Source organism: Perissodus microlepis, chromosome 17 (assembly GCF_051167445.1).
Source record: "Perissodus microlepis isolate ML-2025 ecotype Zambia chromosome 17, ASM5116744v1, whole genome shotgun sequence".
Taxonomy (NCBI): domain Eukaryota; kingdom Metazoa; phylum Chordata; class Actinopteri; order Cichliformes; family Cichlidae; genus Perissodus; species Perissodus microlepis.
The window spans coordinates 37,988,294-38,002,266 of NC_140477.1; the positions used below are offsets into that span (position 1 = coordinate 37,988,294).

Below are 13,973 nucleotides of genomic sequence, written 5' to 3' on the forward strand. Positions count from 1 at the left end.
TGTCCTGCACCAACCTGCAGCCTTTAAATAACACAGTTAGTCTGCCTCAGTTTGTTTAGCAGCAGTTTTATGAACAAACATCATGTGACGCGTACACTTGCTCTCGTTGTGCCAAAACAAAAGGCACGGGGGTCCACTTAAACCCCCGACCGTGGCACATGGTTTTGGCTCTTTCATCTCTTTTTACGTGGCATCTCCTGGTGATTAATACATAAACAGGATTTCCTCTCATGTGTTTCTGTTTAGGCTCAAATCAGTTTGATGTTCGGAGGCTCGCAGTGACGTGAAATAATAACTCCTCTCAAACACCTTAATCCAAAGTAATGAGCCTGTTTTAAAAATGTGCCTGTCATTGAAATAAGATTTTGTGTTCCAGTCCGCCCTCCCTGGCCTGGTGGACCAGAAGGAGATCACGGCAGCTCTCAGACAGTGTAACTACGACCCCGATGAGGTCATCTCCGTCTACCACACCATGTTTGGAGATATCCTCCTGCAGGCCCCCCCAGGAGGAAATCACAACTATCATGACCTCAACTCAGGTACTGCACTGCAGTGGTTTGTATCATATCTATCTAATAGACTCCAGTTTGTGCATGTAAATGGAGAGTCCTCTTCACACACTGAGGTTAATTATGGAGTTCCACAGGGTTCAGTGCTAGGACCAATTCTGTTTACATTATACATGCTTCCCTTAGGCAGCATCATTAGAAGACATAGCATACATTTACACTGCTATGCAGATGACACCCAGCTCTATCTGTCCATGAAGCCAGATAACACACACCAATTAGTTAAACTGCAGGAATGTCTTAAAGACATAAAGACCTGGATGGCCGCTAACTTTCTGCTTCTTAATTCAGATCAAACTGAGGTTATTGTACTCGGCCCCTGAAAATCTTAGAAATATGGTATCTAACCAGATTCTTACTCTGGATGGCATTACCTTGGCCTCCAGTAACACTGTGAGGAACCTTGGAGTCATTTTTGACCAGGACATGTCCTTCAACGCACATATTAAACAAATATGTAAGACTGCTTTCTTCCATTTGCGCAACATCTCTAAAATTAGAAATATCCTGTCTCAGAGTGACGCTGAAAAACTAGTTCATGCATTTATTACTTCCAGGCTGGACGACTGTAATTCATTATTATCAGGAAGTCCTAAAAACTCCCTGAAAAGCCTTCAGCTAATCCAAAATGCTGCAGCAAGAGTCCTGACAGGGACTAGAAGGAGAGAGCATATTTCTCCTGTTTTGGCTTCCCTTCATTGGCTTCCTGTTAAGTCCAGAATTGAATTCAAAATCCTGCTCCTCACATACAAGGTCTTAAATAATCAGGCCCCATCTTATCTTAATGACCTTGTAGCACCATATCACCCTATTAGAGCACTTCGCTCTCGCTCTGCAGGCCTACTTGTTGTTCCTAGAGTATTTAACAGTAGAATGGGAGGCAGAGCCTTCAGTTTTCAGGCCCCTCTTCTGTGGAACCAGCTTCCAGTTTGGATTCAGGAGACAGAAACTATCTCTACTTTTAAGATTAGGCTTCAAACTTTCCTTTTTGCTAAAGCATATAGTTAGGGCTGGACCAGGTGACCCTGAATCCTCCCTTAGTTATGCTGCAATAGACGTAGGCTGCCGGGGGATTCCCATGATGCATTGAGTTTTTCCTTTCCAGTCACCTTTCTCACTCACTATGTATTAATAGACCTCTCTGCATTGAATCATATCTGTTATTAACCTCTGTCTCTCTTCCACAGCATGTCTTTATCCTGTCTTCCTTCTCTCACCCCAACCGGTCGCAGCAGATGGCCCCGCCCCTCCCTGAGCCTGGTTCTGCCGGAGGTTTCTTCCTGTTAAAAGGGAGTTTTTCCTTCCCACTGTCGCCAAAGTGCTTGCTCATAGGGGGTCATATGATTGTTGGGTTTTTCTCTGTATCTATGAAGCGCCTTGAGGCGACTTTTGTTGTGATTTGGCGCTATATAAATAAAATTGAATTGAATTGAATTGAACTCCTTCAGGTTGGCAACTTTCTTTTGGAGAGTGGAAAGATCACAAGATTACTCCATTCGTGCTCTCACCTACAACGCTTGCATCGGCTCAGCTGGTTTTTCACCCAGTCAGTAATGGCCTAAATCTTTGGAACAACCCTGATCCTAGCTATCTGAAGTCCGCTATCTGACTGATGTTGTTCAGCACCTGAATCAGAAGCTCGCCGAGGCCAAGGCTGACAAGCAGGAGCTCCGGGAGAAGATCCGATCCCTCCTGTACCGCCGAGCTTCTCCAGTCCCACCTGTCAAACCTGTCATCAAGCCTGCTGTGGACATCGGCCAATTGCACCAGATGAGCCGGCTGACCGGGAGCTGATCGTCTCAAACAAGCACCTTTGCTCTGTAGTTCACCTGGCACTTGCTGACATTAAGAACCACCTGGGGCAGTTCGAGGGTCCTCTGGGGAAGTTGGCTCAAGTGGAACACACAAACTTACGATTTCAGACAGGAGCTCCTCCCTCAGTCATGCCTATTTTTAAACAATACAGAAGCAGCCAGTGGTTGGCCTACTGACACTCAACTGGAAATCCATTTCAACCACATCTTAAAGATAAATGCTCAAAAAGTAGAAGATGAAACCTGCACAGCAGTTTCATTCCTGTACGAGCTTTTCTGTTTGCAGGTAGCTGAACATTCGATACAAAGAGACGGATGCTCTCTGAACACAAACTCTTACTTTAGATTGCTTGCTGGTGATCTGGGGGAGGTTAAGAGGTTAGATTATATTACAGTGTCTATGTTAATTAACAGAAAACTTAGCAGTTAAAAGCAATCCTGCATATTATTAAATACCACAGCTCTGTCATTAATTTTCCCACCGGGAAGGTTTGTTTTTGATCGTTAATGTGCTCTAGATTTTAATGAAGCCTGGGCACTAACGAGCGCTTGGCCCTCGCAGCACTCAGCTTATTAACGTTGATTGGTTTGTCATTTTTGTTTAATGCCTCATAAACAAATTAGCATGACGTTTCATTTGACGATCCAAAAAATCCAAGCAGCAAACCTCGGATGGTCGACTGTCGGTCATGCTGTCTTTTTTTCTAGCCAGCATTAATTATCTGCAGATTTTGTCCCTGCTCTCTGCAGGAAGTCGTGTTTGCAGGAACTCTGCCTGTGATAACTTCCTGTGCGGATGGATATAACGTCTGTATTTTGGCGTATGGACAGACGGGCTCAGGGAAGACATACACCATGATGGGCAGCAAGGAAAACCCGGGAGTCAACATCAGGTCAGCCTTTCTCAGTAGGAACATTCTGTATCTACATTCAGTTTAGTGCTTCAGGTTCTCTACAAGATCTTAGAACAAAGCACCAAAACGCAGCTGTAACCTGAGAAGGTTTATTTACAGATCTGCATGTGAAGCATGGCCGTTAGAACCTGTTCAAAGGTTTAAAAATAATCTGCCGCACAAGATGTAGACGACCGTGTTTAAGAGTTTGAACAGAACCTCAGAGGATTCAATAAAAGCAGCATAAAACAGGACTGTTCTGTGTGGTCAGTCAGATAAATTCATGAAAACTCGCTGGAGAACAGTCCGAAACCTCATGGTGACAAAAAGACCCAACAAAGGCTGAGATGTCTGCACTGATGTCTGCATCACCAAGATGGCGCTGGAGTGACGGCAGCCTTTCCAAGTAGCTCTGCAACACCGCACCTTTTCTTAACTTTAACTTTTTTTAGACTAGGCTTTCAAACTTTATTTCACCTTCCTCTAGTTACTCTACTTATACCTCTTAGATATAGCGATACAAGATGGATAATATATAATACTTAATATATATAATATAATAATATTATATATGCAGCCAGACCCTTCTCCAAAAGACGGCAGAAGGGAGCGGCTGGGCTGAAGAGTAAACTTTTAAAAGTCAGTACTGAATATTATGTCACTTATTTATGTGCGAATGTTTAATAATGAAGAACATTAAAACATTACTGTTGGTCACATGTCGGCAAAGTTATGTGACATTAGTGATGTTTGTACTTTCAGCCATAACTTGGTTTTGAAGCCTCTACTTCTAAATATGGTAAATGGCCTGTATTTGTATAGCGCTTTACTAGTCCCTAAGGACCCCAAAGCGCTTTACACATTCAGTCATCCACCCATTCACACACTGGTGATGGCAGCTACATTGTAGCCACAGCCACCCTGGGGCGCACTGACAGAGGCGAGGCTGCCGGACACTGGCGCCACCGGGCCCTCTGACCACCACCAGTAGGCAACAGGTGAAGAGTCTCGCCCAAAGACACAACGATCGAGAAGGTCCAACCCGGGGCTCGAACCGGCAACCTTCTGATTACAAGGCGAACTCCCAACTCTTGAGCCACGATCGCCCCATATATAAATATATGTAGTCGACCTTAATCTTACAGAGAATGTGATGATTTCATGGATAATTAAAGTCAGTCATATATCCACAAACACAACAAGCTGAAAGTCAGTGATGCTGCTCGGTTTGCAGTCCTGAATATCACGGCACAAGCAGGATTCACTGCACTGTTAATGTCAGCTGTGTTATATTGCTGCCTCTGCTCGGTGGTGTCGAGCCAAACGGACTTTAACGTGTGTTTGAACGAGCTGACGGTTCACTCGTTAAGCTGAAAGAAAGATGCTTTAATCACAGCAGTCACACATGTGTCCACTGGACCATCTGGGAACTCTTCTTGTTTACACTCGTAATAACACAAACACTAAATCCTCCTTCTCTGTGCTGTTGTGTAGCAGTGTGTACACCTGAGACTGTCACCTGTCTGTCTGTCCTGCACTCTCTCTCTGTTTCTTTCTCTCTGATTGTGGAATAAAAGTATGAACATGTGTTTATAAGTTACACTTGTGTTTGAATCCTGCAGCTTCTCACACATTTGATTTCCATGTGTGACGACTGCAAGTGTCCAGAGTGAGGACAGACTGAGGGACCCACTGCTGCACATCATCTGTGAGGCTTTGCAGCCCTGATGATCCACCAGGACAAACTCAGCAGTGTGTGAGGAAGAGGAGGAGGAAGAGCCAGCAGCAGCTGACAGATGGAGAGAATAGACAGACTGTTCCCTGTTTGTGAAGGACTGCTAGGAAAGTTTAACATCACTGTCTGTCCTGAATCAGTCTTATTAGGTAATGTTCAAATAATGTGATCATCCAGTGTTTTCAGTGTGGGAGAAAGTACTCAGGGCCTTCAAGTTACACACTATGAAAGGCAGCAACAAGTTTAATGTTCAGAAACCTAAAGTCTGTATCAGCAGCAGAATGGAGCTAAAAATAAATGTTTGTTTCAGTTCTACGAAGCTTTGAGTATTTTGGATCAGTAGCTGCTGTGTTTGTTGCATCATATTGCTGTAATTGTTTATATGCTTTATATATTCTGAGCTAAGTTGATCTATAGTGTTACATCATATTCCATAAGGATGTTATGTGTTTGTAGACTTTCTGCCCAGTTTGACCCATTTAGCAGAAGTCAGCCTGTTTAAGGCTCTGATATCTATTCTGTGTGACTTAAAGCAGTTATGACATGGTCTGATTTTCTCCCCCAATAAAGGAATATTTCATATATCAGTCGACTCTTCATCCTATCAGACACAGTTATCACAGCTCGTACATTTGCTTTTTACACATATGTGTAAGCATTGAGCCAAATTTAGTAATGCCAACAAATTAAACAAACAATATTTGTTACATAATACATCTATAGATACACTGTCAAAGATACTTGTCTTTGAGTGAAGATTTAGTCAAGTCAAGTTTATTTATAAAGCACATTTAAAAACAACCGAGGCTGACCAAAGTGCTGTACAATAAAATACAAATATAAAATACAATAAAACACAAATACATAAAACACCTCACTGATAAAACAATAGATTAAAACAATAAGTTAAACCTTGCTAAAGGCCAATGAGAAGAGGTGAGTTTTAAGAGCAGTTTTAAAGGTTCCTAGGCTTGTGGAGAATCTGATGTGAGGAGGTAAACTGTTCCACAGTCTGGGTGCAGCCACAGCAAAAGCCCTCTCTCCCCTAGTCTTTAGTCTGTACCTGGGAACATCTAAAAGCATCAGGTCTGCTGACCTCAAAGATCTCCTGGGGCGGTAAATGCTAAGAAGCTCCGCCAGGTAAGGAGGTGCAGTACCGTTAAGAACCTTAAAAACCAGCAGTAAAATTTTAAAATCAATCCTAAAAGCAACTGGGAGCCAGTGGAGAGAGCAGAGGACCGGAGTGATGTGGTCTCTCTTTTTGGAGCCGGTCAGCATGCGAGCAGCAGCGTTCTGCACCAGTTGGAGGCGATGCAGACAGGAACGATCTAAACCAGCATAAAGGGAGTTACAGTAGTCCAGCCGTGAAGTAATAAAAGCATGGACCACCCTTTCTAGATCGTTCCTGGACAGGTAGGACTTGACTTTAGCTAAAATACGTAGATGATAAAAAGATCCCTTGACTACGGAGCTGATTTGTTTATCAAATTTAAAAGCACTGTCAAAAGTAACACCGAGGCTCTTAATGGAGGAAGTACATTCGGAAGTTAGGGGTCCCATAAAATCAAGGGAAAGGTTGGGGTCTTTAGGAAGCCCAAACACAAGGACTTCATTTAAGGTGATAGGAAATATAAATAACTGCAACTTGAATCTCTGACCCAGAGTTCAAGCTCACTGCTGTAATATATCCTGTAATATATATATATCATAATAATCTGACAATACTATAATATTGGCCATATTATATTTACATTACCACAGTGAGATGACTTTAGTCTCATGAACAACATCAGCTAATTGTTATTTACTAACTAATCTTAAATGAGTGTTCAGCACAGAAATGAAGCCCAACAATCATGTTTTACAGTCCTGTGGTCTCAGCCTCAGATACTCAACTAATCAAAGTGATGTCATGACAAAAATGAATGACCAACAAAACATTTTTCTCCTTCATTTCTGTCAAACAAAGCCGTATGACACGTTTCTCGCGGTTAGTATCATGGTTGCTAGGCAACCTGAACAGCACGACGAAGGCTAGACCGTCCCATTTCACAAGCCTCTCACTTCCGCACTTCTCGTACTTATAGTACGCACCGTACGTAGTACGCGTGCGGTCGCTGGATTGGGACACAGCCTGGGCCTGCCAGAGTCAGAAATGAGGATAAAACAGGAAGTTTGACAGCAGTGAGTTCCTGCAGCGACCTCTCGTTTCTCTCCTCAGTGCTGCACGTTCGTGAACGTGAGCCCGGACGCGAAGGACGCGGTGGAAACTCTGAGCGCGCTGCAGTTCGGCTCCACCATACGGCAGGTGTCGCTCGGCAACGCGACGCAGAAAAACAACAGAAACGCCAAGTAGGACAGATGTTTCAGGCACGAGAAGTCCCTGGACTTTTTGAGGGGACAACAACAACAACAATAATAACAATGTGCAGTAAAACATACACTCATTCGTTTCATTTATCAAGTTCCTGTGTTGTGTTGTTTGTGTTGGGAGTGAGCTGGAGGGCGGGGTGGGCTGCTTTTAAGCAGGTAAAGCACTTTGTGCTACATCTTTGTATGAAAAGTGCTTTATAAATAAAGATTGATTGATTGTGCGTAGTGCCGACGCGGGACAGTTTCCAATTGTGTAGTACTGTTGTTCCTAGTGTGACTCTGCAATGACTATAAAGAGTTCTCTCGTCTTCTCTTGACGATGAGCTGCTCGTCCACCACAGCACTGAATCCAGCTCAGTTACAAGTTACAAAAGAAAATCATTTTTACTCGAGTAATAAAATTCATATTCAAGAAAACGCATGTTTCAGCTTCATTGCACGAGGCAGAGCAATTACGTTTCAGCGGACATCACGGCGTCCGCGTGTCCAGCTGTGGAGAGGACTCTTCTTTTAAACTTTCTTATCTTTACTGAGTAGAGACGTACAGGAAATAGTTGAGAGGGAAAGACCACGGGCCGGACTCAAACCCGTGCCGCTGCGTTCCAGCCATGTGGGATGTGGTCACCGTGAGCTGAGCTCAGCCGACGTCAGAGACGACTTTGAGTCAAACGTATGACACGTGTCCGTCTGTGGTCCTAGCTGCTGCCTCCTCGCTCCTTCAGCAGCTGCTTGAGGACGCTGGACTGTTTCAGCGCTCTCAGGTTAGAGATGTCCTCCGCGATGACCGGGATCTCCTCGCCGCGATGCTCCTCGTCACCGTCGCCTTCCTCGCTGTCAGAGAGCGTGCACAGGAGAGCGCCGTTCTCGTACGTGGGGAAGTAATACCTGCGGAGCGAGACGAAGTTTAGTGCTCAGGCTCAAATTAGTCCCAACTTAAAAAAGGACGCCATTTTCATCAGCTGATAAAAATACTCCAAATGAAGTGTAAACATCTGTGGCGTTGACCACGTTCATCAGCAGCTGTACGCCAGCTTTAAAGCCCGCGCTCTCATTGGTTAATTCTGCGGATCACAGGCGCTTCGTTAAACCTACTGCGGCTGGTCCCAGGCGGACATCTCTGGCAGTTTCATCACGTGACCTTCAGCCGCGATGTGACGCAGGGCGTCCGCCCGGCAGTCGAACATCCGCCTGCAGCCGTAGCAGCGGCTCTGATGGATCTGCCGCCGGATGAAGTTCACCAGTTTGACCTGCTGGTAGAACTTGAGGTCTGAGGGAGGACAGAACATTAGAAACACTCAGAAGGAAGAAATAGAAGAAAACTGCGCTCGAATTACCACAGAGACTTCACTCACTGAGCTCGGTCTTAAGGAGGTGGAAGCCGTGAGCCTCCCGCAAAACAATCACGAAACAGAAAGATGTCAGGGTCACGCAACGCCGCGACGCTCGTTACAGACTTCATAAATAACAAAACCAGAAAGCAGAGAGAAACTTTTCTGCCTCTCAGGTAAACTCGTCACTCGTGAGCAGAGTCACGTTTGGGAAACTGGTTCTAACTTTAAACCAGAACGTTTAATCAACGACAAAAATCTGACTGCAGTCGACGTCGAATCCTAGATTTTATTTATTGTTCACCAGTGTTAAGTCTAATTGTTGAATGTTGTCATCGTGTTTCTTAAATTTGTAAGGTCTGAGTTCAATCTATAGGATCAAGACGTTCCTTTGTCTCTGACCTCTCCAGCCACTCTGTGCTGGGGGAGCTTTTATTGCAGATGCATCCTGACAGATCTGTTTCTTCTGTTGTAAGCTTCCTGCTTTTATGATCCTTTTGGTCAGCAGGAGGTCTCTCACACACACACACTGCCTTGTCTTAGAACCATTGGGGGGTTTTACGGTGGGAGGTGCTTGTGTTGTATTGTGTATTGTAACTGTGATGTCAATAAATAGCTACGGGGACAGCTGCTCTTTGAAGGATTTCGGGCCCGAGACAGGTTAGGAGCGTGACCTCCAAGAGCTGGTTCTTGACCAAAGACTTCCCTCGTTAGCGAGTGAAAAAGCGGTTGAAGATGTTCTGTTATGTCTTGTTTTCTTCATGATGAATAAGTCTCTAAACTAGCGGGGCCTGTGGAAACACAGACCCAACAACGAGGAAACATTTTTATTTGCTTGTTAAAGTTTTGACAATCATGTATTTATTTGGAAACTTTTCAAAATAAAAGGCGCTTCATTTTAAAAGCTCTTCAGCTTCGGTCCATCTGTGTGTGAGGGCACTTTTTGAGTAAAATCCATGTTTTGTGCTTACGATGGATTCATGTGTTTGCAGAGACCTCAGGAAGCAGATCGTTTCCTGTTAGTGTGCACTGTCTCCGTTCTCCCAGAATCCTTTGCAGAATCGTTTCAGGGATGAAACGCAGAAAACGATATTTTCCTTCTCTGAAACTTCTACGTTCCCGTACCTTCATATGCGTGTAGATCTGCTCCAACGTCTCCGATTGGTGATCACAGAACAGACACACCGCAGAGACCGGATGAGCCTGCCAGTCCGACCAATCACTGCGGACGATGCGGAGATGAAACGAGCAGACTGAAAGCATTCACGCAGGATCAGAGGAGGAGTAGGAAGCGGACTTGATTTAAACTTTTGTATCCAGGCTGACACAGTAAATAAGAATATTCTCAGGAGGGACAACCCGAGGTTCAGTATCTGGGATCGAGCCGGGGATCAAACCTCCAACCTTTCGCTGTACCTCCTGATCCACAGCTACCCCGAGCTCACAGCACCTGGTTCAGCACCTGGTTAGCGCTGGAGATCAAGCGTGCTCAGACTGGTGATGTCGTGTTGGTTTAAAATAAACGTTACAGCCACTAACTGCACCATCTGGTGGTAAAAACTGGTATTACACGCAAGTGCAGCCCGGCCCGGTTTTTGCCTTTAACACGACACAGAGCAGTCTGTATGACATGAATCAGGACACTTTAGTTAATGCCGTCCTCACAGAGCTACATGAGGATACTTACTCATCCTCATCATCCGCCAGCTCACGGTCATCTTCGCTTTGCACCTCCTCCCACGTTTTTCCCAGTTCCTGACAGGACAGGAGGGACGCTTTAAAATCAGAACAATACATTCAGGTAGTGCGTTTGCTTCTACAGAACTGCTTCGTTTATCCTGACGTGGAAGCGTGTGGCGAGTGTGTCGCTGGGCTTTACCAGGTAGTTGATGACGTAGAAGCGGTCGTACTCGTGGTTTTTGGCGCTGATGCGGCGGTGAGCTTTTTTCCTCATGTGATCCTTCAGCGTGGTTTTATCTCGAAACGTTTTCTCGCAGTACAGACACTGCAGACTGAAGCGAGGGCAGCAAAATGAAAAGGCGCGCGAAGCAAAACAAAACTTAACGCTGTGAATAAAAAGCAACGATTAGCGTACCTGTCCAGTTTGTCCTGCAGCGTGTCGAGGAACTCGCTGCAGTAGACGATGTTGTCCGGCAGTCCGATGCTGAAGGAATGCTCTCTGGCCATGTGGTTCAGCAGAGACGACCTGGAAACAGCACGTGGAGCCATTTTTAATAAACAAAAGAAAACATCAGCTGACATCATCACTGTTAGCACTGCGCTGCAGTCCTTTGGGCTTCGTCCAGAAGTTCCCATTTGGACAAGACTTCAAGATCCACGCAGCGTGCCCATAGTGGCAGACAGAGGGAAGCAGCCTCTCTCGCCATGGGCCGCTGCATGTCCAAATGTGAGGAGACCCGGAGCGGACACGGGTTATGTCTCTCGGCGTCCTCCCACAAGGAGCTGGAGGTGGTGCCTGTGCAGAGGGAGGCCGAGCATCTGCGAACCAACACAGTGACTGAAAATGGATGGATGGAAGCTTAACTGGAGGTAAAGACACAGATCCACACAAGAACTGTGGTAAACACCAGTGAGAAGCCAGTCACACCTTCATGCCATTCATGAACCAGCGCACACCTGCACAGGTCTGAGACCTGACCCTTAGCAGAAGAGGAAGAAGGATGAGGAGCTGCACTGGTCTCAGATCAGCTTCTTGGTTCAGGTTCAGACATGTCACTGAATGATGTTTATGGAATTATGCCTCAAAGCAGCTTTTTGGGGGTTGGATCATAAGAGGATGACTACAGGAAGCAAAGAAGCTTTAAGTCACATGATTTCAGGAAGCTCTACCTTCTGTCTGCTTTAATCTAACACACGTGAGGTTTCCAGGACTGATGGGAATCCTGCGGCGCTTTACCTGTTTCCCGTGAACTCTTCGCTGCAGAACATGCAGAGACGATGGAAGCTGCTGTCGTCTCGCTCCTTCGGCTGCTGCTCCAGGACCTCCTCCTGTGGGAGCACAGAAGAAGAGCTCAGAGGAATTCTTCAGAAAACTACCTCAGAGTGCTCAGATATTTAAAGTGCAGAGCTTACAACGACACAAAGCGTGTAAAATCATCACTCAAATCTGCAATTTTTCTGATTTTTCCTGATTTTCAGACTTTGCCTCAAAATAAAGTTTAAAAGAAACGAAACTTCCAGCAGCACAAGATTCACTCAGGATGCTCCGAGTGTCACGTCTCCTCACCAGTCGTTTCTGCTGCAGCTTCTCTCGGAGGACTCTGTCTTCTGGAAGGACGTCACACAGCAGGAAGTAGTCCTCCTGCTCCTCTGTCAGGTCAGCGAGGAAGAAGAGTTTTTAATGAGTCATTAATCAGAGCTGGAGGAAGTGTACGTGGTTCACTTTGAAAGGTCAGGTCCTCTGTGGGTTTGAGTGAACTCACCGACTGGGCCCGTGGAGTTGGTTTTGATGACGCTGCAGAAATCTGTGACCGGCTGCTCGAGGAATCTGCCCTTCCAGTACAGCAAGTACCTGATGGAGGAAACTCGTCAGTAAAAACCGCAGCCGACTCACAGCCAGGTTTACCGGCGCACAGAAACACTTCGTCACGGTTCATAAAAGCAGCACACTAACAGGCGTGGACATGCTGGACTTGTTGTATATATGTATACTTGTAAGGTAAGGGTTTCCCCCCATCACCCCAAATAATTACAGTAAGTCTTTGGTGAAATGATCGAGTTCCAAATGCTAAAAACATCCAAACGTGTTCCCGAGAGTTAAACGAGTGAGCCGGAGCATGTGTGGCTCGCACTTTGGGACGTCTGCGATGAGTTTGACGTCGGCGATGACAAGCTTGTGCTCCATCAGCAGGTGTCTGAGGAGGACGTCTTTCTGCGGCGGTGGGACGGACTCAGAGCAGAACAGGCAGACCAGCGGCTCGGAGCCGGGACATTGAACACCGGGAGGGCTGGAGGTGTCAGCCGGCTGCTCAGGGAAACACACAGCGGCTCCAGAATGCTGTCCTTACCTGAGAAAGCAGAAGAGAGACTACACCTTATATACCACACACACACTCTACTCCAGACCAGGTGAGTCAAAACCAAGCGGAAGCGAGAATGTACAGCCTGGCATGAAGAAGCATTTCCCTCTGATCTACAAAAATCTGTCTGTATACAATTATTTTCATCACCCGTGGGGACAAAACTATGATCTAAAAGTTAAAAAAATTAATTAATTAATTAAGTAAATAACTCATTAATCGAGCTCAGACTTTACACGCTGTTAAATCCTGAATAAACTTCACAGCTGTCAGACTGAGTGTACTGACTGAATATAGAGATTGCTGTATAATCAGAGTTAGCAGCCCAGCTATTTCCTAGCCTGCTAGCTTAGCCGGGCGGTTTCCCGCCTGCTTTTCTGATTTTTTTTTTAGCCTTTTTTCTGCTGATTGTGAATTCCCACAGACTCGGAGAGTCACCGACACCCAAAGCTTTGCACGCAGACCACCAGATATCAGCATTAAAGCCGCGGACACGTTTAAAAAGTCACACTTACCGTCTTTACTCGGCTCGCTGGCGGCCATGTCTGGTGTCACGTGGTGCAAATAACACAAATCGAACCAATCGGAGGCCGTAAAATGCCAACGAAGCGCCTTCGCGGACCCCCGGTAAAACACGAATTAGAAAAGGTGCATTCAAGTGGTTCAAGGAAATATGAAAACTTAAGTTTCGAAAGCTGAAGGTTAATTAATGTGAATGAAGTTGACTAACATGTAACATTGGACGTTGTTGCATATATATAGCAAAGAATATAAATCACATGAACACTCAGATCCTCAAGATATACCTGAGAGTGTTCTCTGAACATGAAAGTTTAGTGTTCATAAATCCCCATTTACAGGGAGTGCAGAATTATTAGGCAAATGAGTATTTTGTCCACATCATCCTCTTCATGCATGTTGTCTTACTCCAAGCTGTATAGGCTCGAAAGCCTACTACCAATTAAGCATATTAGGTGATGTGCATCTCTGTAATGAGAAGGGGTGTGGTCTAATGACATCAACACCCTATATCAGGTGTGCATAATTATTAGGCAACTTCCTTTCCTTTGGCAAAACTTGGCACAGGACTTGACAGGCTCAGAAAAGTCAAAAATAGTGAGATATCTTGCAGAGGGATGCAGCAGTCTCAAAATTGCAAAGCTTCTGAAGCGTGATCATCGAACAATCAAGCGTTTCATTCAAAATAGTCAACAGGGTCGC

The 13,973-nt window shown here is 45.3% G+C and overlaps 1 protein-coding gene and 1 pseudogene across 12 annotated transcripts in view; one reads left to right on the forward strand and one right to left on the reverse strand.

The window, feature by feature from the left end:
- Positions 1-5,595, forward strand: part of LOC146370076 (general transcription factor II-I repeat domain-containing protein 2-like) — a 38,568-nt gene extending 32,973 nt beyond the window's left edge. For 8 of the 12 annotated variants that reach the window (XR_014797432.1, XR_014797433.1, XR_014797434.1 and 5 more), the window contains 3 exons: positions 377-539; positions 1,757-3,276; positions 4,899-5,595. Coding sequence is in view for 3 of the 12 variants with exons in the window: in XM_084910936.1 (XP_084767062.1) it covers positions 377-539; positions 1,757-1,824 (231 nt within the window). In the remaining 9 variants the exon portion in view is untranslated. The remainder of the gene's footprint in view (positions 1-376; positions 540-1,756; positions 3,277-4,898) is intronic. The other 4 variants (XM_084910931.1, XM_084910939.1, XM_084910938.1 and 1 more) reach the window with 2 other exon arrangements.
- A 168-nt stretch (positions 5,596-5,763) lies between these two features.
- On the reverse strand, positions 5,764-13,574 carry LOC146370078 (zinc finger protein 277-like; annotated as a pseudogene).
- Between the last annotated feature and the right edge of the window lie 399 nt (positions 13,575-13,973).